This window comes from Centropristis striata, chromosome 12 (genome assembly GCF_030273125.1).
Source record: "Centropristis striata isolate RG_2023a ecotype Rhode Island chromosome 12, C.striata_1.0, whole genome shotgun sequence".
NCBI lineage: Eukaryota > Metazoa > Chordata > Actinopteri > Perciformes > Serranidae > Centropristis > Centropristis striata.
This window is the reverse complement of record NC_081528.1, coordinates 20,088,788-20,114,455: the sequence shown is the minus strand read 5'-3', so window position 1 is coordinate 20,114,455 and position 25,668 is coordinate 20,088,788. Positions and strand designations below refer to the sequence as shown.

At 38.8% G+C, this 25,668-nt stretch overlaps 1 protein-coding gene across 2 annotated transcripts in view; it reads right to left on the bottom strand.

The window, feature by feature from the left end:
* Positions 1–25,668, bottom strand: part of pigg (phosphatidylinositol glycan anchor biosynthesis class G) — a 127,222-nt gene that overhangs the window by 22,287 nt on the left and 79,267 nt on the right. For both annotated transcript variants that reach the window (XM_059346139.1, XM_059346140.1), the window contains exons 10-11: positions 20,886–21,077; positions 3,611–3,920 (exon numbers count right to left, since the gene is read on the bottom strand). In XM_059346139.1, the coding sequence (XP_059202122.1) occupies positions 3,611–3,920; positions 20,886–21,077 (502 nt within the window). The remainder of the gene's footprint in view (positions 1–3,610; positions 3,921–20,885; positions 21,078–25,668) is intronic.

Sequence of the window (25,668 nt, the reverse complement as noted above, 5' to 3'; positions counted from 1 at the left end):
ATCAAGGGCAACGGGCGTTTTATTTTTGTAAATGTAACCGGAAGTGTGTTGCTCACGATGGCTAGCTTGAGTAGCGCCGAATTCGTCCGGGCAAAAGTGTAAACAGCTGGTATTTAGACAAATTAACGCCGAACCGATCCCCTTTAAAGTAACTGAAATAATTGAACAAAGTTCCAGCTAGTTGATGCAGCAGTGTCACAGTTAGTGAAATGGAGATAGCCTGAGTGCAGCTGATGTGTGTCAAGTGATCGTAGTATAAAAACATCTGTGTCTGTGAGGTCCAGTCTCTGGTTCATCACTATTCCTGCTACAATTGTACCATGAAGACAAAAGAACACTCCTAGCAACTCAGAGAAAATATCATTGAAAAGTATAAGTCAGGAGATGGCTACAAAAAATATCCAGCTGACTGGACATCCCACAGAGTTCAGTTAAACCATCAATAAGAAATGGAAGCAGTATGGCACTTGTTTAAATCTGCCTAGAGATGGCCGTCCTCACAATCTGAGTGACCAGACTAGGCAAGTATCATATCTGTGTTTGAGGAACATTCAAAGCTTATAACACCATAACACATCCAGTCCAGTTGGTCTTCATGCCAGCGCTGGAGAAAAGTAATATCATTTACACACAAACACTTCCTCTGGCCAGAACTGCACCTATTACGGTATCCAACACTTTATCAGTGGTGATAGCTTCCCTAAATGTTGCTATACTCGGTGTCAGGGTGTTAAATTAGATGTCTCCTACAATCAGACAAGAAAAACTTGCTTACTGATTTGTTGTTCCCTGAACTCCCCTTTGTAGAGATGGGAAGAGGTGGTTTTGGCTCAGATTCGCATCTTCACACCTCTGTTCTTTTGGCGTCAGCACCAATAGGTGGTGCAGCTTGTGAAATGGTTGTAATTCATAAACTTGTAATGGTTTCATAATTGTTTTTTTAAACTACAAGATCATATTTTAATTTACTGCAGGGTGGATTTTACCGGTCTGGATTCCAATCAAAGGTAATTTGGAGAGGTCGGTGAGGGGGGTTAAATAAGCTCGTCTGAATGTAACACCTAACATTTAGCTCCCCCCTGCCCCATTTACTTTTATTACTCTGAAGATAAAACTGATTAAACAGTTGATTAGACTGTGTATATTACTTTGAGGCTTGGTGTCTACCCTCAAGCATCAACAAAAAAGTCTTGACAAAAAATATGAGTTTCAAGAGCAACATTTTGACGATGTTATGGCAAGTCAATCACATATAGACTCTACAAACCTGGTTCAATAAGTCGGGACGCCATGTAAAAAGTTAGTAAAGACAGAATGCATTCAATTCAGAACTAAGTGTAGATTTACAAAAAAAACCCTATTAAATTAACTATTATTATTAAACTAAAGTATCACTTTAAATACAAGATGTACAGTTTTGGAAAGGAATATATGTAACAAACGATTGACAAGTTATCACATTCGTTTTATTTACATTTTAGACAACGTCACAAATCTTTTGGAATTTGGGGGCCGTAAAAAAAATCAGTTTAAATGTATGCTATAGTTTGAATGTTTGCTCTGTCTTTACAGATGGAGAACTGAAGCCATTTTCTACGCTCAAAGCCACCAGACTCCACTGACAAAAAGACTTATTTCACATAGCAGAACGTGGGAGTTGCTGCTTTATTGCTGCCTCCAATATTTAGTTTTTTTGAGTTATTGAAGTGTGTTTTGAAGGATTAGTTCAGATCTACTAAAGTCACAAAATAACACAAACAAACTACCCAACTGAGGCAGCAACAGACCAGTACCTCCTGTGTCCTGTGGGAAGAGCTGGTAAATCCAATTCTTGCCAAAGCCAGTCGGGAGAAGAGCGAAAATATCTTTTTCATCAAGAAAAGCCTTTGGTGCTGTTCTTCGCTCTTCTGTAGGTAAAGCAATACACTCTTAGTTGTGATTCAATGGATGCTATTACAGCATCTATGCTAAGTTCTTTGGAGACAGCCATTGTTGATTTGACTGGAAAGTCACCTCACAGGATACTGAGTGGAAACACAGTACCTGATAAGACGGATTTTAATTTCATATTACTAATATCCAGTTGGCCTGCAAGATGATGCCTTACTGTCTATGAGAGTTATGTATGTTTATGAGTTGATTCAATCAATACAATTAACAATCGGATAAATGTTTGCCTTCTTTTAATTATAGGTAAAACTAATTAATAAACCAACTGAGGCAACGACAAACCAGCAACTCCTGTGTTCTGTGAGGTAAAATGACCGTTTTGGTCAATGGAGTCTGGTGTTTTGTATGTTAATTTCCCCCCTGGGTAAAAGCAGCAAGGTAAGCAGGTGAAAACATTCTTATTATAATATAAACTGAAAGAGATATTGATTTTTTTTTAGGCAGCTAAAAAACATCCACCTGCTAAGCAGTACATTGCTGAGCTTCTGTGTCAGTACTGCTGCCTGCTTCAACAAACTGGCAAAATTCATTCATTCATTCTCCTCAACCGCTTATCCGCACTCTGGTCATAGGGGGCTTGAGGATCCCAGCTGACATTGGGTGAGAGGTGGGGTACACACTGGACAGGTCCCCAGACTATCTCAGGGCTGACACATAGAGACAGACAACCATTCATGCTCTCATTCACTCCTACGGGCAATTTAGAGTCACCAGTTAAACCTGGAACATGTGAACTCCACAGCGTCAGTGCTAAGAGCTACACTACTTTTGTGAATGACCTTTAGCAAGGTTTCTTTGTGGTGTATTTATATGATATAGCTTATTTTTCATGTCTGTATATTTTCTAGGTATTTTACAATGTTGTGATGCTGGCATTTTGAAAAGGTGCCTTCCAGTGTGAAACGGTTGCTTTTATTTTGGAAGATCGTGACGGGAAAAAAAGTGGACCTGTCTATCATAGGACAGACAATCAGGCTCTCATTCACTCCTACAGGCAATTTAGAGTCACCAATTAAATCTAAGTGCATGTTGTTGGACTGTGGGAGGAAGCCGGAGAACCCAGACAGAACCCACGCTGACACGGGGAGAACATGCAAACTCCACACAGAAGAGCTGCAGGCCAGAGTTGAACTGGCGACCCTCTAGCTGTGAGGCAAGAGTGCTATTTCCCTGCAATTCACTGTAGGTAATACACTGACTTTGGATAAGTCCCTCAAACAAGCAAACTTTAAAACATCCTAACTATCCCTTTAAAAAGTAGAGCCCCAGTGGTGGAACAACCTTCCAAAATCTATACGATCTGCTGAATCCCTCTCACGTTTTTAAAAAGAAGCTGAAGACCCAGCTATTTACTGATCACCTACACACATAATCAACACACAGAACAATAAAAATAACATCATGCACCATTTGCACTCACTACAGAAAAGCACTTGTGTCCTAAAAACACTTACGTCCTAACAGGACCCAACTTAGTCCATGCTACTTATTCTTGCTTATTCTTCTCTCTCTTCATCTCTTCATCCTTGCTTGTGTTGTATGATCTGTCAAATGTACATCGCTTTGGATAAAAGCGTCTGCTAAATGGCATTGTAGATTGTAGAAAAAGACAAAGTGGCTCTTACACCTTTCTATCACTGATATCTTTATGGTTGCTTACCTGAAAGTAAAAGAAGGCCTGGCCGAACCAGTAATGCATGATGGTGGTCTGGGCTGCGTCATAGTGGAGCTTCTTCCAGATGAACTGAGCCATGAGCGTCTGGATCAACAGGCAGCAGCAGAGAACTGGCAGGTTGTGAGCACGAAACAATAGCGAAACCAATAAGACCAAGCCGCTGTAAATCTCCCACAATCCCCTGCTCTTTAACTTGGCATCTGCTGTGATGATTTGGGATCGCAGCAGGTCTTTGGTGCCCGTGAAGAGGATGCCCAAGATGAAGACGTAAACAAAGCGTGCCTCCACTGTTCCCCTAAAACAGAAAAATTACAGACAGGCGTCACTTTTTGCATTTGCACTGAGCCAGAAATCGATTTTTCCTGCACAGGACCCCCTCGTTCAATATTCAAGTAATTGTGGTAAGTGACTCTGGGATGTGGATTCTGGCAGTGCTGCTGTACCTGTCCATGCATTTTACCAATTAAATATACACTCATTTGGGTTTTGGGGGCATGAAGAGCATAATTTAATTCAAAAGATGTAAAACAATGGACAAGAAGAAAATCAAACTAATTAACAGAATAAAAAAAAGAACAAAACATCTTCATAAATCAAATGTATCGGAGCATAAAGCTTTGAAAAGAAGACAGAAAGTGTCTACATATTATCTCTGTGAAACTGACATTTCCTTGTGGAGAACTTTGATAATTGGGAAAATATGACAGCATCAGTAAGAGCAGATATGGTTTCATTCCTCAACCTTAATTTCTAGAAAAAGTTTGAAACTATTAACATGTCTATTATGACTTACACCAACCCAGTGATCTCCAGTCCACCAGGCTTTACCTGTGGCGCCTGCATATTTCAGTCAGATCCTTTTGTTATAATGGGTTCTCAAAGCTCACTACTTTAATTAATTTCATAACCCTGTCTCTTGTTGGACAGGTTTCCTTATATTTCTGTAACTCATAACCCTTCTTTCATTCGGTATGCAGTGTGTCAATGTAACATTAATAATTAAAGGTATGAGACTGGAAGACAGAATGAATCGCCTGAGGAAAACAGACTCTTACACCCATCACTCTGTCTGTTGTACTTTCTGCACCACTATCATTTGAGAAATGTGCTATTAACATAATCTTAGTGCATTTTAGGGTCATTTGACTTTTTCAGCTGCTATTGATATCAACATGCTCTTTTTTTAATTTAGTAAATAACAAGGATGACAACAGTGGCAATGAAACAGCTCAGACTAGAGGCTACTCTAAGGAAGGGGATTATAATACAGCTGCTAAAAATAAAAGTAATTTTAGTCTTTCTTTGGTCATTAATTCCAGTGAAAGGTATGATTTTCATTCTTGATGCTGTTTTTATTAACATTTAGCTTGTGTTATTTCTTAAAGGTACTATGTGAAATTTTCTGAAAATCCTTGTTATTAATGACTGCAGTCAGCATCCTGTTGCACGTGTTGGCAAAATGCTGGAAAATAAATCACAATAATATTCAGAAAGACAAAAAGTATCAGGATCAAAATGTACTTAAAGTATCAAAAGTAAAACTGACTCGTTATGCTGGAACACCATAAGAAAACACCATACTTTGAGATGTCCAAAATTTCAAAAACAAAAAAAAGTCATACTACAACATGCCAAAATTTTTTGGGGAAAAAAATCATTCATTTTTTAAATGTCCGATACTCTCAAAACGGTCTTATTATAGTCTGTTGATACATGTAGTAGGGTGGTTTTTCCAGAAATAACAAAAAAACACAACATATTTTTAGATGTCCAAACTTTGAAATTTGAAAAAATAGACCCACTCAGATTGTTATTAATAATCTAAATATATTATTAAATTATTTGTATTGATGCATTTTGTAAAGATAGGGCTCATTTTAACTACTTAACCCTCTGGAGTCCATCTATTTATTGAAAATACACGTTCTATTTACAGTAATAACTTCATTTATATATGATATGTAGACAAGCTGAGAAAGCCAGTTGAAAGTGCAATCATAGGAGCTTTCACAGTGTGCCATTTATGTTTCTAGACCATTTTTAAAATGTGAATTTTCTTTCTGCAATGAAAACTATTACTATTTTTAATTTAAAGTAATAAAAAAAATGGTACATTTCCATAGACACCTGTGTCTTTTGTTTGTATTTTCGGTTCCTGGCAGCTTTTTACTTTGTTAATTAAATAAAATGAAAAATCTGACTGATAGCCAAGTTTGTGTGGAGAAAAAGGAGCCATGCATGTGATGTAAGGACAGACTGAAAGATGCTAAACAGAGACAGAAATTAATGCATAGGAAGTTGACAAATTTGAACCAAAATCTCCTGGACTTCAGAGATTTAATATACTGTTGGTTGAGGTTTATTTAAAAATGTCTAATCAATTTAAATGTATCATGTTTTTATGTTAAATCTCGACCTGAAAAGTAACTAAAGCTGTCAGCTAAATGTAGTGGAGTAAAAAGTACAATAAATTGCCTCTAAACTGTAGTGGTGTAGAAGTATAATTTGACTTAAAATAAAAATACTCATGTAAAGTACAGGTACCTCAAAATTGTACTTATGGTAACTACAGTACTTGAGTAAATATATTTAGTTACATTCCACCACTGGATTTAATGGATGCTATTACAGCATCTCCACTAAGCTTTTTGGAAACAGCCATTGTTGTTTTGCCTGGAAAGTCACCTGACACGCATAAACCACCAGTAGCTCCTCACAGGATACTTAGTGGAAAAACACTATACTTAAAGCCTGACAAGATAGGTTTGCATTTCATAAAACGAGAATCCAGCTGGCGTGAGATGATGCAACTCTAACCTCTGTCTCTGTCTCTATGTTTATGAGTTAATTAAATCAAAACAATTTACAAACTGATGCATGTTTGCCTTCTTTTAATTATAAGTAAAACTATTTAATAAACCTTCACAATTCACAAATCAGACATTATTATTCAGAAGCATGCCTCACTGGCTTTTTTTTGCCAGTTGGCTGGGTACATGTTGTGCCCACTTCAGTTTTATTATTTGATTCTGTTTGTCTTTCTGTGGTCAGATGCATGTTCCTGCTCATTTAGCTCTGGTTGGGTTACATCCCAAATTTGTTTGTAGTGGACTTGACCTCCTGCTCTCCAAACATTAACATAACAAGTTTAAAAAAACAGGTTTCATCCTTAAAGGTTAGATGGATGTAAGCTATGTAAGCTTTGAATTCATGTCAGCAAGATTTAATACAGATTTAAATACGGTTAAGGCCTATAATGTATGCCCTGCAAGCCTCAAGTCTCAAGCTTCTACAAGGTTAAAAAGAAAGTTTCCATAAGACTCTTCTCCTTCTAAAAGGCTTACTCCACAAAAATCTTTTTCCAACTATCAATAATTTATATGCTCAAAAAGTCCTAAATTGAAGCTTTAAAGGAAAAGTGCTTTCGATTATGAAGGCAATTACATTTAGTCTAATTTCCATTTTAGGCATTCAGCATATGCCGTTATGCATAAAAACTGCAAAAAAAAGAAAGATTTCCACCCTTGAATCTGCTCTTAAATTAACTTACATTGATTAATATTTGTCCAGAAAAGAGAGGAATGAGTATATTAGCCGTAATAAAACAGAAAACAGGCAACAAAAGATTAGTAATAGCTATGGCCGTGATAAGTTGTTTTATTCTATTTAAGAATGGATGAAATAAAAAGCACTAAGAGCTAATGAATTTAGTATTGCATTTTTAAGGAGCTACAGCCTGAGGAAACTGAGGTTTTTAATTATATTCTCTGCAAACAAGAAGAGATTAACCCAGTGTTTCGGAAGACAATGTTTTATATGTGACCACAGCACCCAAGATCATATCTAACATTTATGTAAAGAAGCTTCTGGTAATATTTTCAGCTCAAAAGCTGCAACACATTTAGAAAACAATGTGTTTACAATCATAGCAACCATGCTTTTTCTCAAGAGAAGGCTAACATGGAGTAAATGGACATTTCTTCTTTCAGCAGGATGCAGTCAAAGCTGAGAAAGTACTACAGGATAATAGCTGACCCTGAAGGAGTTGAGCAAGTATTGGACATGTATTATTAATCAGTGTGTTTTGTGGAAACCTGTTCCAACGGTGGAAAGGAGCAGAGTAATATGCGCCATACAGCACTATTCTTTATTATTCACTACTCCCATAACAATGTGGCAGGGATTGTATTCATCATTATTTTATGCAAAAGGAAAAAGTGGAGAAATCCTGGCCTGGATTTGATTGTATGCGCGGACAGTGATGGATTCGAGCTGCCGGGCTTACTTGTTAACGAGTGTGTTGCCTGGGTGGAAAATTTGAGGGAATTACAAACTAATCTTTCTGTCGGGCATGTTTGTGCATCACAGAAAAGGACCGTAGCATGTGGTTGTTGTCTTACAACTATGTAAAACAGGATGGAGAACACATGACATGTACACGTGAGACATTTCTTTCCCTTCTCAGATCTCTATGTTTACCTCTGACAGTGCTAATCCACATCAGTCTCAAACAACAAACAGTGACGCATGCAAAACCTGAATGCTGAACGGAGTCTTGTTTACTTTGACATTTTCAAAGCAGAAACCACAAGCCAATAAAGGCTATTTGCTCTATATAAATGTCATTTTCCCAATTGCACCACCCCAACCCAAAGTGGCTGCAGTTACTTTAAGTGTCTCCTGATTATAGTGTACCACACAGCACAGCTTTTGCACCTATCAGATTCCTCGCCTTTATTTAAATTAGTCATTTAGCTAAGGGGGGATTACGTAATCTATTCCCATCCTACTCTACAGAGAGGCAGCAGCAGGGACGGCAACACCACTAAACAAGACTCCTGCAACCCAGCATGTCCCTGTCCCTTCATCATGTCCACATGTCTCCCAGTGGAGACGTGTAAGCTAACAGCCAGTTTAAGGAGCAGCGTGGAATGGTGACAAATGCAGAGTTAATAATACTGCATTGTTATTTGAAGTGTGTGTGCTTGGCGGCAATATGCAAAGCATCTTGGAACTACAGTCTAGAGGGAGATTTTGTTCCAGACTACAGACAGTGTAATTGTTCAGTCATTAGTATTGAACAACAATCCTATCAGCCGTCCTCAGATATATTATTGCCATTTTGTATTGAGCCCCTTTAGCACGCTGTAGTTCAGACCACCAAGCAAACGCCAAGGTCACAGCAGGCTGGGTTTTTATTCCACAGCAATGAGAAAGACGAGGCCGTAGTGGTTGTGATAATGGTGCTCAGCTGTGTCTTCCAGCAGAGCACATTTATTATAAAGAACAATGCCAAGAGTGCTTTTTGTTATTTTTGGGCATCATTTGTTGAGGTTACATGTGGATTTAAGGCCCAAAAGAAATCTTTCCAGAGTGCCACTATCAGATTGATAAGAGTAGGCAGGTCATTAAACATTCATTAAAGCAGATACAGTAATATCATATCCTGAATGTGCTCATTAATCAATGGATCAAAGTGAATCCAGTCAGATACAGAGAAAATAACGACCTAAAAATGTGTCCAAAACTGCTTTAGACACTGAGTCTATCTGGTATCGACTTAATACTAAACTCATTATTGTAGCTTTATTTAATGGATGACAAGGGTCAGTGGTGGAACAAAGTACATTTACTCAAGTACTGTATTTAAGTATAATTTTTAGGTGTTTGTACTTTACTTGAGTATTTCCATTTTATGTACCTTTATACTTATACTCCACTACATTTAGAGGCAAATATTGTACTTTTTACTCCACTACATTAAGCTGACAGCTTTAGTTAGTTTTCAAGTTGAAATTTAATATAAAAAACATGATACATTTAAAGTGATTAACAAAACCTAATAACACTGTTCTGGTCTTGTTATTTCCTGTTTTATTTTGAAATACTAACTCTCCTCTCGTTTCAGGTCACTTGCCCTTCCCCGTGTGTCATCTGTCTGATTGTCTCCCCTAATCACCGATTGTGTTCACCTGGTGCTCCCTTCCCTCCATGTGTTCCAATAGTCTGTGTTTTCCCTTGTCTTGGTCTAGTGTGTTTGACCCCGTCACCATACCAGCCACTTATCTCCTTCTTGCCACAGCTTGTCTTGTTTTTTGCCCTTTTGGATTCCTCGCAAGAGTGATTTTTCTTTGTAATTTATTAGGTAAGCGCAGTTCTTAGTTTCATAGTTTTTTGAGTCAGTCGTTTTGTTTTTCCTCCTTTTGGAGCGCTTTTAGTTTGTAGATGTTATTATTTAATAGTTTTTCCCCTGAGAGTTTAGTTAGTTTTTCCCCTTATCTTAGATCATGAAATTTATATTTAGTTTTTAGTGTAGATAGATTCAGTGTTTATCCTACTTTGGAGCAACTTTTCTTTGTTTAGTTTTTACTCAGAGTCAGGTGTTTCATAGCCCTCTTTTTGAGACCCATGAGCTAAATGATCTTAGTCCCATTGTGGCTAAATGGGTGAAGGGGTGAAGAGGAGTAAAGCAGAGGAGGTCCTGAGTGTATGGCAGGGTGTGGAGGTCTGAAGGAGCTCAGTGAGGTATGAGGGTGAAGGAGGTTGTGGAGGGTTTTGAATGTGAGGAGCAGGATCTTGAAGTCACTACGGAGGTGGATCAGGAGCCAATGAAGCTGTTTGAGGACGGGAGTGATGTGCTGTGTGGATGGACTTCTGGAAATGACCAATGCGGCCGAATTTTGGACTAATTGCAGTTTATTGAGGGATTTCTCTGGCAGACCATGTAAAAGAGCATTACAGTAATAAACATTGTACATACAACCTATACTGGCGTTTTTGAGGGGACAACAGGCGAGTCCTTATGGAATATGCTATCAAAACAACTGCACTGTCTGAGTGAATATTCTTTATATTTTTAATGATATTTCAGGCAACAGGCAGATAGTATCTTAGAGCAAAGTACACCATTTATAACCCTTTAAACACCTTCTTCTAGTTTTTGCTTGCTAGCTGTTAGCATGTGGGATGAAACTTGATTGAGCGACATACATTTATATATAAGTATTACAAGTATATTTCCATTTCTTCTTCATTGTCAAAAAAACACCCCTTTATAAATCAGCTGTTCACTTTAAACCCCAACTTTGCATCTGGCCCACAGCGACAGCACAGGTTTTTAAAGTGCGCCACATTTCACACATTCTGAAAATGACTGGATTTATTTAGCAACGTAATGGATTATATCAGCATAATATGTAATTACAGCCTGAGTAAATAATGCCTGTATCATTTTATTCTTATTATTTCCTACGTATTGCTTATCCCCATTAATTCTCATGGAAAGTTTTCACCTTGAATATTTCACAGAAACCTGCAACCACAGGGATGATCAATACTTCTGGAGATCCAGATCAGCTCAATCAGTTAGAAAATATCAGGCCGTGGCCTAGAGGTTAGGAATCGGACTTAGAACTGGAGAGTCGCCGGTTCGACACCCAGGACTGACAGGTCAAGGACAGAAGTATCCTTAAGCAAGGCACCTAACCCTCCCACAGTGCTGCCCACTGCTCCTTGCATGGTGTGTTCACTTGTGTGCACAGGTGCATCTCAATACATTAGAATTTGATGGAAAAGTCCATTTCCAGTAGTTCAACTCAAACAGCTCCAACCAAGTATTGAGTCATATTGATGGACATACTTTTCAGAGGCAAACAAACAAACTTTTTAAAATTGGTCTTTTGTAAATTTCAAACTTTTTGAGACACTGAATTTGAGGTCTTCATTAAATGTAAGCTATAATCATTATAAATAGAAGAAATTAAATAAATTAAGACATGAAATGTTTCATTCTGTGAGTAATGGATCTATATAATGTGTTATTTCCACTTTTTGAATTGAATTACTGACATAAATAAACTTTTCTACGATATTCTAATTTATTGAGCTGCAGCTGTAAACAAAAAAAGATGGGTTGAATGCAGAACTTGAATTTCCCCATTGTGGGATTAATACAGTAATTAATCTTAAAAATCCAGGAGTGTTTCTGTATCAAGGAGTGTTTCTGAAATCACACACATAATTTTGATGAAGCAGATAATCTGTGTTTTTTAGTCCTAAAGTCTTTGTATAATCCCATTGGATGTTTGTTAAAGCCTTTGTTGCTCATTTAGCCGTAAATATTGAATGTTATTGAGTAAAAACAAGTCCGATTTTAGGTTTCCAGTGGCTTTAAAGCCTCGTGGAATCCCTCACATTGTCTCTTGAGGAACTTGTCCAGTTGAATCAACCTGATGTTATTTGCTGCATTTTGTATTGTTAATAGTAGCAGTGGACAGAAAAACTGTAGCTTGTCAAGCTGCTACAGAGGAGCTGTCTGGATTCCATGTTACCTTGGAAACAAGCACTGGTGTTCCAGCAAATGAATAAGAAAAGGTAAGATCACATCCAATCCCCTCAACATGTTTGGTATATCCCCTTCATCAATCACCTGCATCGGGCTAACACTTACAGTAAATCAGCCCAAACAAGTAATTTAGTGCCAGAGGAAAGCTTTGAAGCAGACGCCTGAGGATGAGGAGGGCCTGAGCCACGCTCCTTCTGTGGGAGAAATCTGGGCGCAACTATTGAAATGCCACTGGGACAAAGTGGCAGACTTTAAAACAATGGTTACAGACAAAACATCTAATTACACTACAAACCACAAGATCAATACCTGCTCTGGTGCCAGTGTGAGCTGAAGTCTTTATATTTGTATCAGCTCCATGTTAGATTAAAAAGAAATCAGATTTATTCTGAAGCAGTATAATGATTCAGAAAGATAAAGTACACACAAAAGAACTTTTATGAACAATGCTTTCAAGTCCGGGGAGAATAATGATTTGTTAAATGTTACCAGTGATGTGTTGTACCCGCACAGAATTGCCTTTGAAACAGGGTTATAAAATGCTTTACCTCTGGCGTAATAAAGCTGAATTCTGTGTGTGAGTATGTGTCTGCTTATGTGTGAGAGTGCGTGTGGCAGCGGTTCACAGGTGTTTTGAGACGAGTTTGAATACATTTCCATTTTTAAGCGGGATCGGTATGCATGAATATTTTTAAATTGGGAACCTGCACAACAGCCCCTTTCTAGATAAAGCAGTACATGATAAAATGGGTCATGTTTTGTGCAGGTGTGGCGTACATACACACACAGATGAAAACAAACATTGTAAACGCTTCTAGTGGCTTCGTGTTTGGTAGAAAATGTGCCGTAAATGCAAAGAAAGGAGGACAGAGAGTGAAACCAACTTTGGCTATGATGTATAGAGGCTTAGACAGGCTTGGCCCTCAGCCTGCTGCTTTGATGTTCAGCTATACTTGTTCAGACAATTTTAATAGTTTTATCTTTAAATGTTGTCTTGATTTTTTACACATTTGTTTATTGTTGTTAGTGTCCGGTTGATAATCGCAGACTTCTCAATATCCAGTTTATTAAAAAATACTGCAAAGTGCATGTTTGCCCTGTCAGAGCTGACTGGCAGTCTATTTTTAGATTCATTTCTGATGATGCCGCAAGGAAGGGTGTGTGCGAGAGAGAGAAAAGCAGAAAGAGAGACAAACTGTATCCACTGTGACATCAATCCAAGTAAAGTCTTTGAACCGTTTAAAGTGAGCAGCGTTGGCGGTTCTCAACCCCATTAGCCATTTTGAAAGATGCAACAGTGCAATTAGGCAGTTGGCACAAAGGGAAGGCGAGGGGGGAACCAGGGATTGTCAGAGGGTTTTACTCTGATAAAACACACAAAAAGAGTAACCCAGGACGACCAGACTTTTAAAGGGGTCACTATACAAAGTCACTGCTTTTTACATTCACATTATGGTGGGAAGGAAAAGACACAGCAGTGAAAAATACAAAAATTTTGGCTTTTATATTTCAGGGAAAAAGAAACAGCTCTGATCTAAAATAAGTTCAACTATATAAATACTGTAAACTTGCACATTCATTCCCTCATTTAAAAACCTCCATATTTTTTTACATACTGTTAAATACTGTTTGTATGGTGACTTTTTCTATTCTTCATATTTTCTATTTATTTCCTTAATAAAAGGAAAACACAAATATGTTGTATCCAGTATGAAAAAACACAAGAGGTTAAAATAAGCCCTATTTATGTTTGTATTTATTTATAATTATGTATATTTATATAGGTAAAAATGAATTTAAATAATGTTGAAATAGAAAGAGTATATGAAACAAAGTTTTTGGGAGTAATAATAGATGATAGAATTTGTTGGAAGCCTCACCTAAAATACATTAAACAGAAATTATCCAAGTCTATTTATATCCTTTACAAAGCAAGAGATCTACTGAATAAGAACTGCCTTAATTTGCTGTACTTTCACTTGTGTTGCCTTATATGACATACTATGTTGAAATTTGGGGAAATGCATATAAAACAAACATAGATCATTTATTATCCTGATAGCTCTTTTCTGCAGTTTAATTATTTGAAGTTGGATACCATGATTCTACAAATCAGGTTTTTATAAGCTATTACACTATCTAGCTATCACACACATTAAAATTTTTGGACATTGTATATTCAAAAACATTAGAAATTATGTTTCGAGTGGTAAACATGTCAATGAAGGCAGGGCATTTATAACTTAAGGGGGTTGCTAATGTTTGAAACTCACAAAGTGAGAACTAATCTCAAGTACAGATGGGTGTCAGTTTTGGGTGTAAAATTATGGAATTATGGACAAAAATGATGACATAAAGATTTGTAATTCTATGTTTGTTTTCAAGAAGACTTTAAAGTCTAAAATTATCAAAGGTTACAATGAAATTTGATTGAATTCGATTTTTCAGTTTAAGCTATCATGTGTTTTGTAACGATGTGAATTATTCAGTTAATGTAAGATGGTACAGGAGAGGCTAAAATAAGCCATGGGGCTTCAGCCTAGTCCTTTTTCTCTTGCTGTCTGATGGATTCTTTTGTAAAAACATGATTTTATTTTATTTAACCGAAATAAAGCATTCATTCATTTATTTATTTTTATATATTTTATTGCTTCTTTTTTTTTTTTTTTTACATTTACCCTATATTTAACTTATGTTTCACCAAAATACATTTTTGTTTGGATATGTAACTTAGTACTGTGAGTACTTCAACATTTTTGTTATTGTATAGCGGGCTAAAGAAGCTTTTGTAACAGTTATTTTCCACAAATATTTGTCATGTGAAAGAATGTTATATGAAAGGAAGTTTCATAAATTTTCATTATAGAATTTGTGCTCATTCAAAGATAGTGTGATGAAGGGCTGAACTAGAGCTATATTTTTATAATAGAATATTTAGTTGTTTCCCCGGCACAAAGGGGGAAATAAACAACAAACAAAACAAAATAAAGAAAAAAATAACAAAACAATATTTTGTACTTTGTTCTTTTGCACCAATATACCAGATTAAATTCCTTGTAGGTGAAAACCTATTTGGTAATAAAACCAATTCTGATTCTGATCCTATATGGTTTCTCAACTCCACCAAACTATAAAATCTGACCCATGGGAAATTTTCCACTTGATTTGATTTTAACAACTCAGCAGTTGGAGGCTTTACTAGCAAACAGCAACCCCGGGGTCTGAAAAATGAAGCCAGTGCAGAAGTGCTTCAAACCTGTATTCTTTCTAAAGGCCCCCACACACCACCCCGACGGGACCCGACGGGACCCGACTACACCGACTGTCGACTACACAGCAGCCTGTACGTTCTGTGCTTGAGATGCAATAAGTCTCCCTAACAACGGGTGACTGTAATCCAAAACATGAAAACAGGAAATGACGTAACATAGAAACCATAGAAGTAACCATGGAAATTAAAAACAAAGCACACATAGCATTAAGCTTATTAGTTTTGAGAAGACGTTTTGGACTTTTTATGGTCGCTCCGGCTGAGCTGATGGTCACGTCAGTCCACGTAGCCATGGCTTCCAGTGTATCTTTAAAAACGATGCAAAAAATGTAGTTGTCTCTCCCATGCCATGTGTTTATGTTTACTCTCGTCTCTTCCGCCCCTCCCACACACCGTGCTGATTTGCTAGAGCCAATCAGATCCGCCCATAGCTAGCACACAGCCAATCAGAGGACCCAACGAGTCTACCCTCCAGACGCCCGACGCCCGAACTGAGCATGTCGAATCGGGCCCGATGCTGCGTTCATCAGTGTGTGAATTCATTCCCAAAGGTGGCAGGTGGCACCAGTGTGCCCTGGTAGCCTCGGCCACCAGTATGAATGTGTGTGTGAATGGGTGAATGAGCGTAGTGTGTAGTGTAAAGCGCTTTGGATAAAAGCGCTATATAAGTGCACCCCTTTTACCATTTACCACTTGTGTCTCTTACAATATCGACTTATCGTTCCATTAATAAAATGGACATGATTTTTTTCTGGACTCGATATATTGTCATTTACGTGTAGTGTGTGTACCAAAAGCCAAGTTTCCCGACAGATGCACAATTACCATAAAGTTTGATGAAATAAATGGAATGGGTCCCAAAGCTTTTGTGGTGTGTGAACATTTCGGGTTTCAGCTGAATGAGCGAGGAGAACCCAGTGACGTCAACCAGCTGGTATGAGAACAGTGGCAACGCAAGCTGGCAATAAAGTTTACTCAGCCGGGACCAAAAAAACACGGTGGACCTGAGAGTATTGTTGTTTTGATTGTTTATTTATTTACATTTTATTTATCTAGGATATTTTAATATTTCTTTTCCACATTTCAATTCCGATGTTTAAAATCTTTAGAATTAAAAATGAATTACTGTGGAACAGGATCTACTTGGAATATCATGCACTTATATCATTATATCGTCGGCATAAAAAGGTCCTAAAACGACATCAACGATACGATCGTGATAGATAAAAAATAAAAAAATCATCCTAAAAAAATAGTTATCGTGACAGGCCTACTCACTTGTGATCACTCTGACCCTTTCAAAGTGTTTATTAAAGTTAATTATAACATTTTCGCCTCTAAAAATATCTCAGCATTTGGTTGTACTAAAAAACTGTAGCGCGAGTGTTAGCTGGTAACTTAGATTTGTCCTCCCCAGCTCCACCTTCTATGGTCAAATATGGCTCTGAAAAAACAAGATGGCAACAGCCAAAATGTTAAACTCAAGCCTTCAAAGCGGTAGTCAACAAACCAGTGGGGGACATCACTGTGATAACAACCACTTCTTTTATCCAGTCTGTATAAACTGCTTCTCTTTGCCAGGCAATCAAAATATGGCACCTGAGTCTAAAGCCCGAGACTAAAGTTTGTCTCAGCTTTATAAAGAACTTTGGCAAGAAGTCTAAAATACATCGTTGAGGTGGAGCACCATAATGATCAACTTTTGGAGGTCTGAAGAAAAAGCTGAAGGACTGGGTCAACGTCAGCCTTGTCAATCATGCAGTTCGTCAAAAGGAACCTGGGTCCCTGCATGCCTTTAGTCAGGTGTCTTTGTATGGGCAAGGGTGAGAGGTTGAGCTTTTAATTAGGTGAGCAAGTAGGAGAGACTGCCAAGGAGAACAGGAAAGGTTAGGGAAGGCCAGGTACTGGTGGTAGATGAAGGGAGGTCAGGAGAACTAGACAGGAGAAGTGTGTGCAGCCCTGCACACTCATTATTTTCTGACGGGGGTTAGCAGGAGATAACTCTGTGCCAAGCTACAGTCTGCAGAATGAAAAATTACCACACTTAGGAGCTGCTAGATTGTCGATTTCCTCTCTTTTTGGACAATGCTAACAACAGCTATTACATATTGACTCTGCAAAAGGATTAGCTGTATACAGTGTAAAGAGGCATCAATCTTCAAGAATAATGATGCATTTTTTTTTAAAGGCATGAATTTTTATTATTATTCAGGTGGAGTTCAAGGGTGCACAGATTGTCTCAGGTGCACTGAACACGGAAAGGTTGTGCATCACAAAAACTGTTTTATCTTTCGCTGTGTAAAATGAATGTGATTATGAACCTAGTATGCTTGATTAAGGTTTGAGGTTCTTACCCTCAGGTATATACCACAAGGGTTTCAGTGAAGCTGCAGGTTTAAGAATCCAAACTTTTCTCAAGATTTATCTGTCAATGATAGCAGAGGGAACTCAAGAGCAATTTAAGAACTGAGATTACATTTTTTTTCTCTCCAAAAGACAGGAAAAGCACACTTCTTATCATTACACTGTATAGTGGAAAGTGAAATGTTTTAATGTTGAATCTTTTACATGTTACATTAGTACAAATATAACTTATCAAAAGCACAAATACAAACCTTCTGGTGGCACTAGATTAAAAGTCACCAGAGATCACCAGAGTCAGGTGAATAGATAATTTAATGATCATGATTGTCTTTATGGCAATCATCTAATATGTGTGAAGATCGGCTGTGGCTCAGTTGGTAGAGCGGGTTGCCCGAAGGGTTGGTGGTTCGATCGCTGACCGTCGCAGCCTACATGTCGAAGTATCCTTGAGCAAGATACTGAACCCCAAATTGCTCCTGATGCTGCGTTCATCCGTGTGTTGTACTAAAAGAACTTGTGAGAATGAATTCCCAATGGTGGCAGGTGCCACCGTTAAGGGTAGCCTCTGCCACCAGTATGAATGTGTGTGTGAAAGGGTGAATGAGCGCAATCTGTAGTGTAAAGCACTTTGAGTGGTCGCAAAGCTCCTAGAAAAGCGATATATAAGTGCGGGTCCATTTACCATGTAAGTACAAACCTCCAGGCCTGAAAAGTAAAGCTAATGTGAAAAACAACACTTGCTTCAAGTCTACGTAAATATAGCATAATGTTCATTTTGTAAATCATGGTCCCATTAAGTGAAAATGAACAATAAAGCAGGGTATGCTTCAAGGTGTGGCTCACTTCGATTGACTGGTAACCTGCCAAGCTCCAAATTCTTGAAAAAACAAGATGGCATCGGCCAAAATGCCAAAATCCATGCTGCAAAACAGTAAACCACAAACCAATGGGTGATGTCACGGCAGCTAATTATAGTCTGGATCAATGGACCAACCAGCTGACCAATGGCGTAGCATTGTGTACAAACCATATGGACATGTCTATACCAATCCCAAACGATGGCTGAAATGTCCACACCAATATGAAGCTGGTGCTGACGAGAGGAGGTCGACATTGTCCTCATGCAACACTCATGTCTGAGGATGTCGGGCAAGAAAAAAAAGGTGGAAGACATTAGAAGCTTCACCAAACAATATGTAACTGGGGATTTCCACCGGGCAGCCGCGGAACGGCGCCGCCGCGGTTTTGCTCCGTCTTCTGCCCGGCGTCAATTCACACCGGGCACGTTACGGCCGCGGAACGGCAGAATAGCAAGCCAGCCGTATACACACGAGACAACGAGAACACGTGATAATCCTGAACATACGGGAGACCGCGAGATCCTGTGATAAACTATGTGTATAAAGTAAACAACAACAACCAACAGCTTACTTTGCTTCTCTGATGTGGAAGATCTGTTGATCTGACCATCTATCCTTATAAAAACAATGTGTTATGTCATAAATGATTGTATGATGTTCCACTTCAACAATCAGTCTCTTGTCGTCCGTGTCGCCGATCCTCTGAGACCCTTTGATTGATTGATTGCTGATCTGGTGCCTCAGTCATAACGTAATGTTGATGTGAAGTAGTTTTAAGCTGCATGAACTGCGTATTGTGTTTTATTTTGAGAGGGGGCGGAAGTGTATTACGTTGATTCTGAGTCTGACTTCCTGTCTGTTGCGATCTGCTCTGTTGAGATTTACGAGGAAAATAGAATAGAATAGAAATAGAAAATAGAAATGCTAGCTAATGCTCGTGGAGAGCTGCGGCTGAGACGCTGCTGAAATGTACCGCAGCGCGCCCGGTGGAAATGCTCTCATTGATTAGAGTGGCAGCGATCAGCAATGGCGACCGTGGCATAGCCATTCCGCAGTTGTAACGCGCCCGGTGGAAATCAGGCCTAAGTCACCTGAGGAAGATAGTCCCCCCTCATAGGCCACCGCTAATGAATGCAAAACATCGTTTCCAACCGTTTTCTCACTCTCAATGGCGATCGATTTGTTACTTTGCTAGGTGACAGAAGAAGCAACACAGCTGTCATGGTGCTGTACCAAATGTTTGACTGCTTATGTACAGTAAGTAATGCAAAAAAAAAAAAAAAAAAGACTAAGGCACTCTGTAGATCTGTGAAATCTTCTATAAATATAAGGAGCAGGCAGACAAAGTGTTCTGTATATTGGGATTGTCAGTAGTAGTTCAGATTTAGTGATCCTGACTTATAGGTTTTGTTTTGAGAAAATAACTTTCTATTTTGAGGGATCTTTCATTTGAGCAGCCTTTTTTTTTTATCGTAGCCTGGGGGATTGACTTTGTGAACACCAAGTTATGCTCCTCAATGCTCCAAAGCCAGCATAGTGCTGATATGTGAGCTTTTGCTTTGTTGTTAATCTATGTATTATGCAAAGTTTAATGGGAGATGTTAGCACTATAATGTAATGTAATGCACTACGACTGAAGTAAAGTTCAGACAAAAAGGAGATGGGGATGGGGGGGGTGACCATAAGATGACTGTGACTATGTCCCCATGCTGCTGCTGCATGGCTGAAATCACAAAGTCTCTGGTTGCACGACTTGGAACTCCTTGAGGAGTTCTTACTGAGTGCTGACTTACTGCTCAACAATAGAGAGCAAGACGGTTTTTGAATTAGAGTTGTGGGAGCTAAAGAAAAACAAAAACTAATTTTCAAGCCAAATGAAAAGCAAATTTACAAAAGTATTTTCCAGTGTACTGCATGGTGATAGATTACCTCTCCACTATCCCTATTCAATCTGTACTCTAATTAGCTAGCTTACTTCCTGGTGTTGTGAAAATGAGACTTTGTTTTCATCCATCACATAGGACAGGAGGGGGGAGTAAGATTGTGACTCGGCCAGGATTGAGGGAAAAAAAAGATCTTTCTATACTAGTGCCATTTTTGCTGGCAATATGAATTAACAGTCATAGATTGTGTGACTTGCCTTTTAGTGTAATTAATTTAATTTAAGACGCTGTGTGACTTTCTTTTAGGACTTGAGGGTACACCAGGTTGGGGAGATTTACTGTTGGCAGATGTAAAGGAGAAAAACCTGTACAGCAGTTCATCATCAGTTTAAGAGATGTGTTAGTCCCAAATGAAACAGCAGCACCGCAGCAACAGCCCAGCACTCTTGAACTGTAACTCAACTTGCTAACAGGGAAGCGCAATTTGCCAACTGTTATGGTGAATGAAATCACAATCATGGGATTCACAAAAACTTACTTAGATGTAGTTCGACTGGAGTGTTGCCAGGGAAACCAGACATTGCCGACAGCTGCCCGGTAGCTGTAGACACCCAAAAGTCCGAGGGCGAGGGCAACCTTAGAAACCCACGAGCAGCGTCTTTGAACCAGGAGGTAGATAAGAACCAAACAGAAAGCAGCCAGCAGGGAGAGTACTGTCCTGTGTTCGGAGCTGGAAAAAAACACACATGCAGTACTGAGGTGAAGAAAAGGTCTTTGAATTTTATAACACATTTTAAACACATTTACTGGAAACCCTTTTTCTTGTTTTACCTTAAAATATAATGAGCATAAATGTATTCATTTAACAGACTAAACAAAAACATTTGAATTAGACTATTTGCTGAGCAACAGAGAACATTTTGATGAGATAAAAACACCGTCTGTCAAATCTTCCAGCAGCAGTTTAAACATTAAAGAGGCTCGGATCTTCAACTGTTCACTTGATTTAAGGCTATACAGTTTGAAATTACACCGCCACTGAACACAGACAGGTAATAAGACCTCAAAGGACGTATCAAAGTTGAATAGAATTCGTGTATTTAGCCTTTCACTGAATCAGACAGCAGTGGAAGTTGGGTACTTTTGAGACAAGATGAAGCGTAACACTACCTAGATCTCATTATCCAAGCAACAGGCAATGCAGGTGGGAAGAAAGGGCATCGCTGGACAGGGAAAAGGTCAGAATCCACATCTCTATTCCACAATGTGATGCATGTTAAAGAACAAACCATAATCCCTTGCCCCGTGCTGTTGACAGAATATTAATGGATCTGAAACAGTCAGTTTTACTGAGGCATTTTCTACAGACTGAGCAATCACAGAAGGCTATTTTCCCTTCGTGAATCTTAAAAAAAAGCTAAGTGGAGGGTCCTGTCAACTTCTCAGCCAGAAAAACACCATTAAAATGTTTCAGTGTCAGGAAAAAAAAGGCTTGGATAATGTTAACGCCCTTTACCTTCCCTTAAATGTCTGTAATGACCAAATTATTCAGGACTTTTTTTTGTTTTCAATTGTAATTTCCCTGCACATTTCACACAACCAGCCTCATCTAGCTCCTATATTTCCTATAAAGGTTTTCAATATTCAACAAAGAACAGGAGTGAACTTGTTACATTGATCTGTGACTTTCATGTGTATGTGGAGAAACAAATGGGGACTGTCGCTGCAATGTATTCTAGTCTACTGAGGCTAATTGATATCGCTGCCTTGTAGTATTAATCCATCCCTTTGTGAATGATGAACATCAGTACTTAAAGGTGCAATGTGAAAGATATGACCAGGCTTTTAATGCAAAACATTCATAGCAAAGAAGTGATATGAAAAGAAGCAAAATAAACAAGAGTAAACATTGGTGTGGCTTTCCATTGCTGGAGAGGTTTGATGCAATGTCTCTTTTAGACTGTAAGTAACATACAACATTGGCTTTTTACTGAAACATATCTTTGGTGCAACTGAAAAACAACTATAACCGTACCCAGAGACATTCCAAATGGAGTTAATACATTATTTTGATGTGGTTGTTTTCTTGCTAAAACGGAGCTAAGCAAACTGTAACATAAACTATGGGCCAATGCCTCATGTGAAGATTACAAGACAGCAGTGTTATTTTGACTCTTTCAGTTGTTGTTTTTTTGCACATTGTTACCCTATCCATGAAACATTACTGTTACACTCCTATTTATACTCCTGTTATAACCTATGGGCAGAATGGGCTTAGAAATTTGTTAAATTTGCTGTTTTTTCTGGACGCAAGCAGTATTTTATTCAAAAATCCTGTCCCCTCTGTTGAATGACATTATACATTATAGAGTTGTCATCGCTGTGAGCAACTTTTTGACAACTTTTTTTTAGAGTGCTACCTGCAAGACAAACTGAGGCTACGTTTACACGAGGACGGTCTGAACAGAAGACGCAAAAGTGGCGTCGCGTCTTCACTTTTTATTCCTCGTTTAGACGAGCATTTTCGGGAGGAAATCTGCGTGCATACGGTGACGCTAAAGTGTGTGAATTGGATTGTATGCATGCCAGGCGGCATCACATTTTCATCAGCTACTCCTTCCACAAAGTTCTCCACCATCCACTAGATCTCCCAGGTCTCGTCCAAAGCCGTCTGGCTCGCCTCCGACGAATTGCTGCATCCAAAATGTGATAGAGGTAATTACAGATCCTTCTCTGTTCAGTAATACTATCTGTACATATCCTGTACGTTTGGTGGAAAGACTCCTCTAAGTTTATTAGAGCTGCCAGAGCAGCTTGAAGGTCCAACGCATGGAAATAATCCCACGTTTGTTTATTTTCCTGTACTGGAGCATGTATGTGACGTAAACACATACGTGACGTGAGCAGATCTGAGCAGAGTTTTGCGTCTTGGCAGTGTAGACGGACACGCTACGGCGGAGCGTATTTAACTTTTCCACTTTGGAAGGTGGTTTCAGATTTTTTCGTCTTTAAGCCCCAAAAACGCCGTCACCGTCTAAATGAAAGGCACTTCCGATAAAATATTTTGTCATTTTTACCCGCGAGCGTCCTCGTGTAAACGGGGCCTAAGTGATGGCCATGTTTCTAAGTTACCCAAGCATCTTTTTCTGCATTGAATGTTGTCAAAACAAGTTTTTGTATCGGACAACGTCCATGTCTATTTGGCTTGGGCCGATGGTCATTTGAATTGGCAATCGACAATTGTTTGAATCAATTTGCAATACCTAACTGTTGTTGCTTTTCTAGAAAAACACTGCCATGATGAATTTTAGTTCAGTGTTTATGAGAACAGAATCGCTTGTCATGTTTGGATTCCAATGTAGGATCGCAAAGCCAGGAGCAACATAGGGTTTCTGGAAAAGTGGAGATGTATACAGACATATCCAGTGACTTAATGACGTGGCTCTCTAGCCTGTGGAAAATCAAACATGTTCTGAGACGGTTCTGAAGTTGAACCATCTGACCAGCCATAAAATTGTCTGACAGATACATTGGTGAGGCTCTACAAGGTTTATTACACGTGAACCCGAATCTGGGTGGGAGGAGGTTAAATGCCGCTCCCTATTGTTTGGGAGCATGTGGCCAGGTATTACACATTGTATCTTTAAACAGTGAACAAAGCCTATTCACTTTATTTATGTGGGTCTTGCACTAAAACCTCAAGTTAACCTTATTTTTTACCTCTCTCACCCTCAAGTGTAGCTGTGTTAAAAATGAGTTCTGGCAATCACCTGTCACCTCCATGTTCCCATATATCCACATGAAAAAGTAATTCTCAGCTCTGCTGGCAGCCCCATGTTTAATACAGTCAGTCATACAAAAGTGTTGGACAGAACAAACAACCTGTTGAATATTTCAGTGCTTCCTATAGCCTCACCAGTAGTGAAAGTGTGAAGTTTGTCTTTGGTAACAAGAAAAAATGACATGCGGTCCGTACACTCCAAGGGATTGATGGATGCACAACAGATTTTGTTTCAAACATACTTAGATAACTTCTGAACTCATTATCTTATATCCCCAGCTCTTGTGTTGTTTAATAGGGAACTCCAAAGACTTCAGAGGCTAAAGAGAAAGACAAACCACTCTATCTTGTTGCTATTCATAGAGTGGTGCGTCTTTCCCCTGGGGAACCTCTCAGGAATCCTAATGCTGCCAAGAGTAATTCGGAATCAGCCAGGTAGCTGCTGCTGTTAACACTCTCTTTTTTTTGGCTTTGCTGCCTTGTAAAAACATCCAAGTTTACAAGCGAGCGGCATGGTTAAGCTTGTTGAGTTTAAGCTTAACAGAAGCTAGCAATGGTTATAATGTCAGGGCACAAGACCTTTAGACTTTATCCATAACACTTCAAAAAAGAACTTGGAAAAATAGTTTGCTCTTCACAAATGGAGCCACAAACATTTTTAAAATTAAAATGTCTCATTGCTTAAAAATGATTGTTTTGAATGCTACTTAACAATTTTAATGTGTAACCACTGTTGGCCAACAAAACTTTCAGAAACTATGTATTTTTTCTTGTGCACAAGTTCCTCTTGAAAATAAGTTCTGAAGTCAGTGAGACTACAAGGATAAAGTCAAACACTTTGGCAGCAGTTGCCAAGCCAGCTAAGGGGTTGGAGGCATATGATGACTGAGTGGCAAGAAGTTGAGATTGGCGAGTTCTGGCAAAAAGAATGCTGGTGTGATATTAAAAAAAAACAGCCTTTTGAAAAAAAGCTTTATTAAATAAAAAGGGCCATAATCAAAGTAATGAAATAATAATAATGGGTCTGTTTTAGGGGTGTGACAAGATGTCGTGGCACTCGCGAGATTAAACTCAATGATATTTCTTGCGCTAAAAATCATGATATGCAGATATACGAGTTTCCAAAGTTCTATTTGTGACCTGTGGGGGCAGTAAAATGAAAAGAAGAAGAGGAGGAGAAGCAAGCAGCCAGAATGACGTCGCAGGGGCCGGTGGCTCGTTAACAGTTAGCTCTGTAGCAGTACAGTGTGTATGTGCTGCTGCTGCAGGAGGTGTTCAGTTAGTGATCTCCGTTTGTTTACAACAAGCACCAGACACTCTTTTCACAGTTAGCGATGCCGGTTAATTCAAGATCGCTATGTTTATGATAATTAGCCATGCTGCTTTCTTTATGATCAGCTGCTGATGTTATGCAGTTAGCGACGGCGGCCACAGTTGAGTCTCCCGTGTGTAATCGTATGTGATCACGGTCGAAACGGTCGCTAAGCGATTACGCGACGATCGAAAACCATACGTCACCTCCGGAGTCTCATAAATCCCT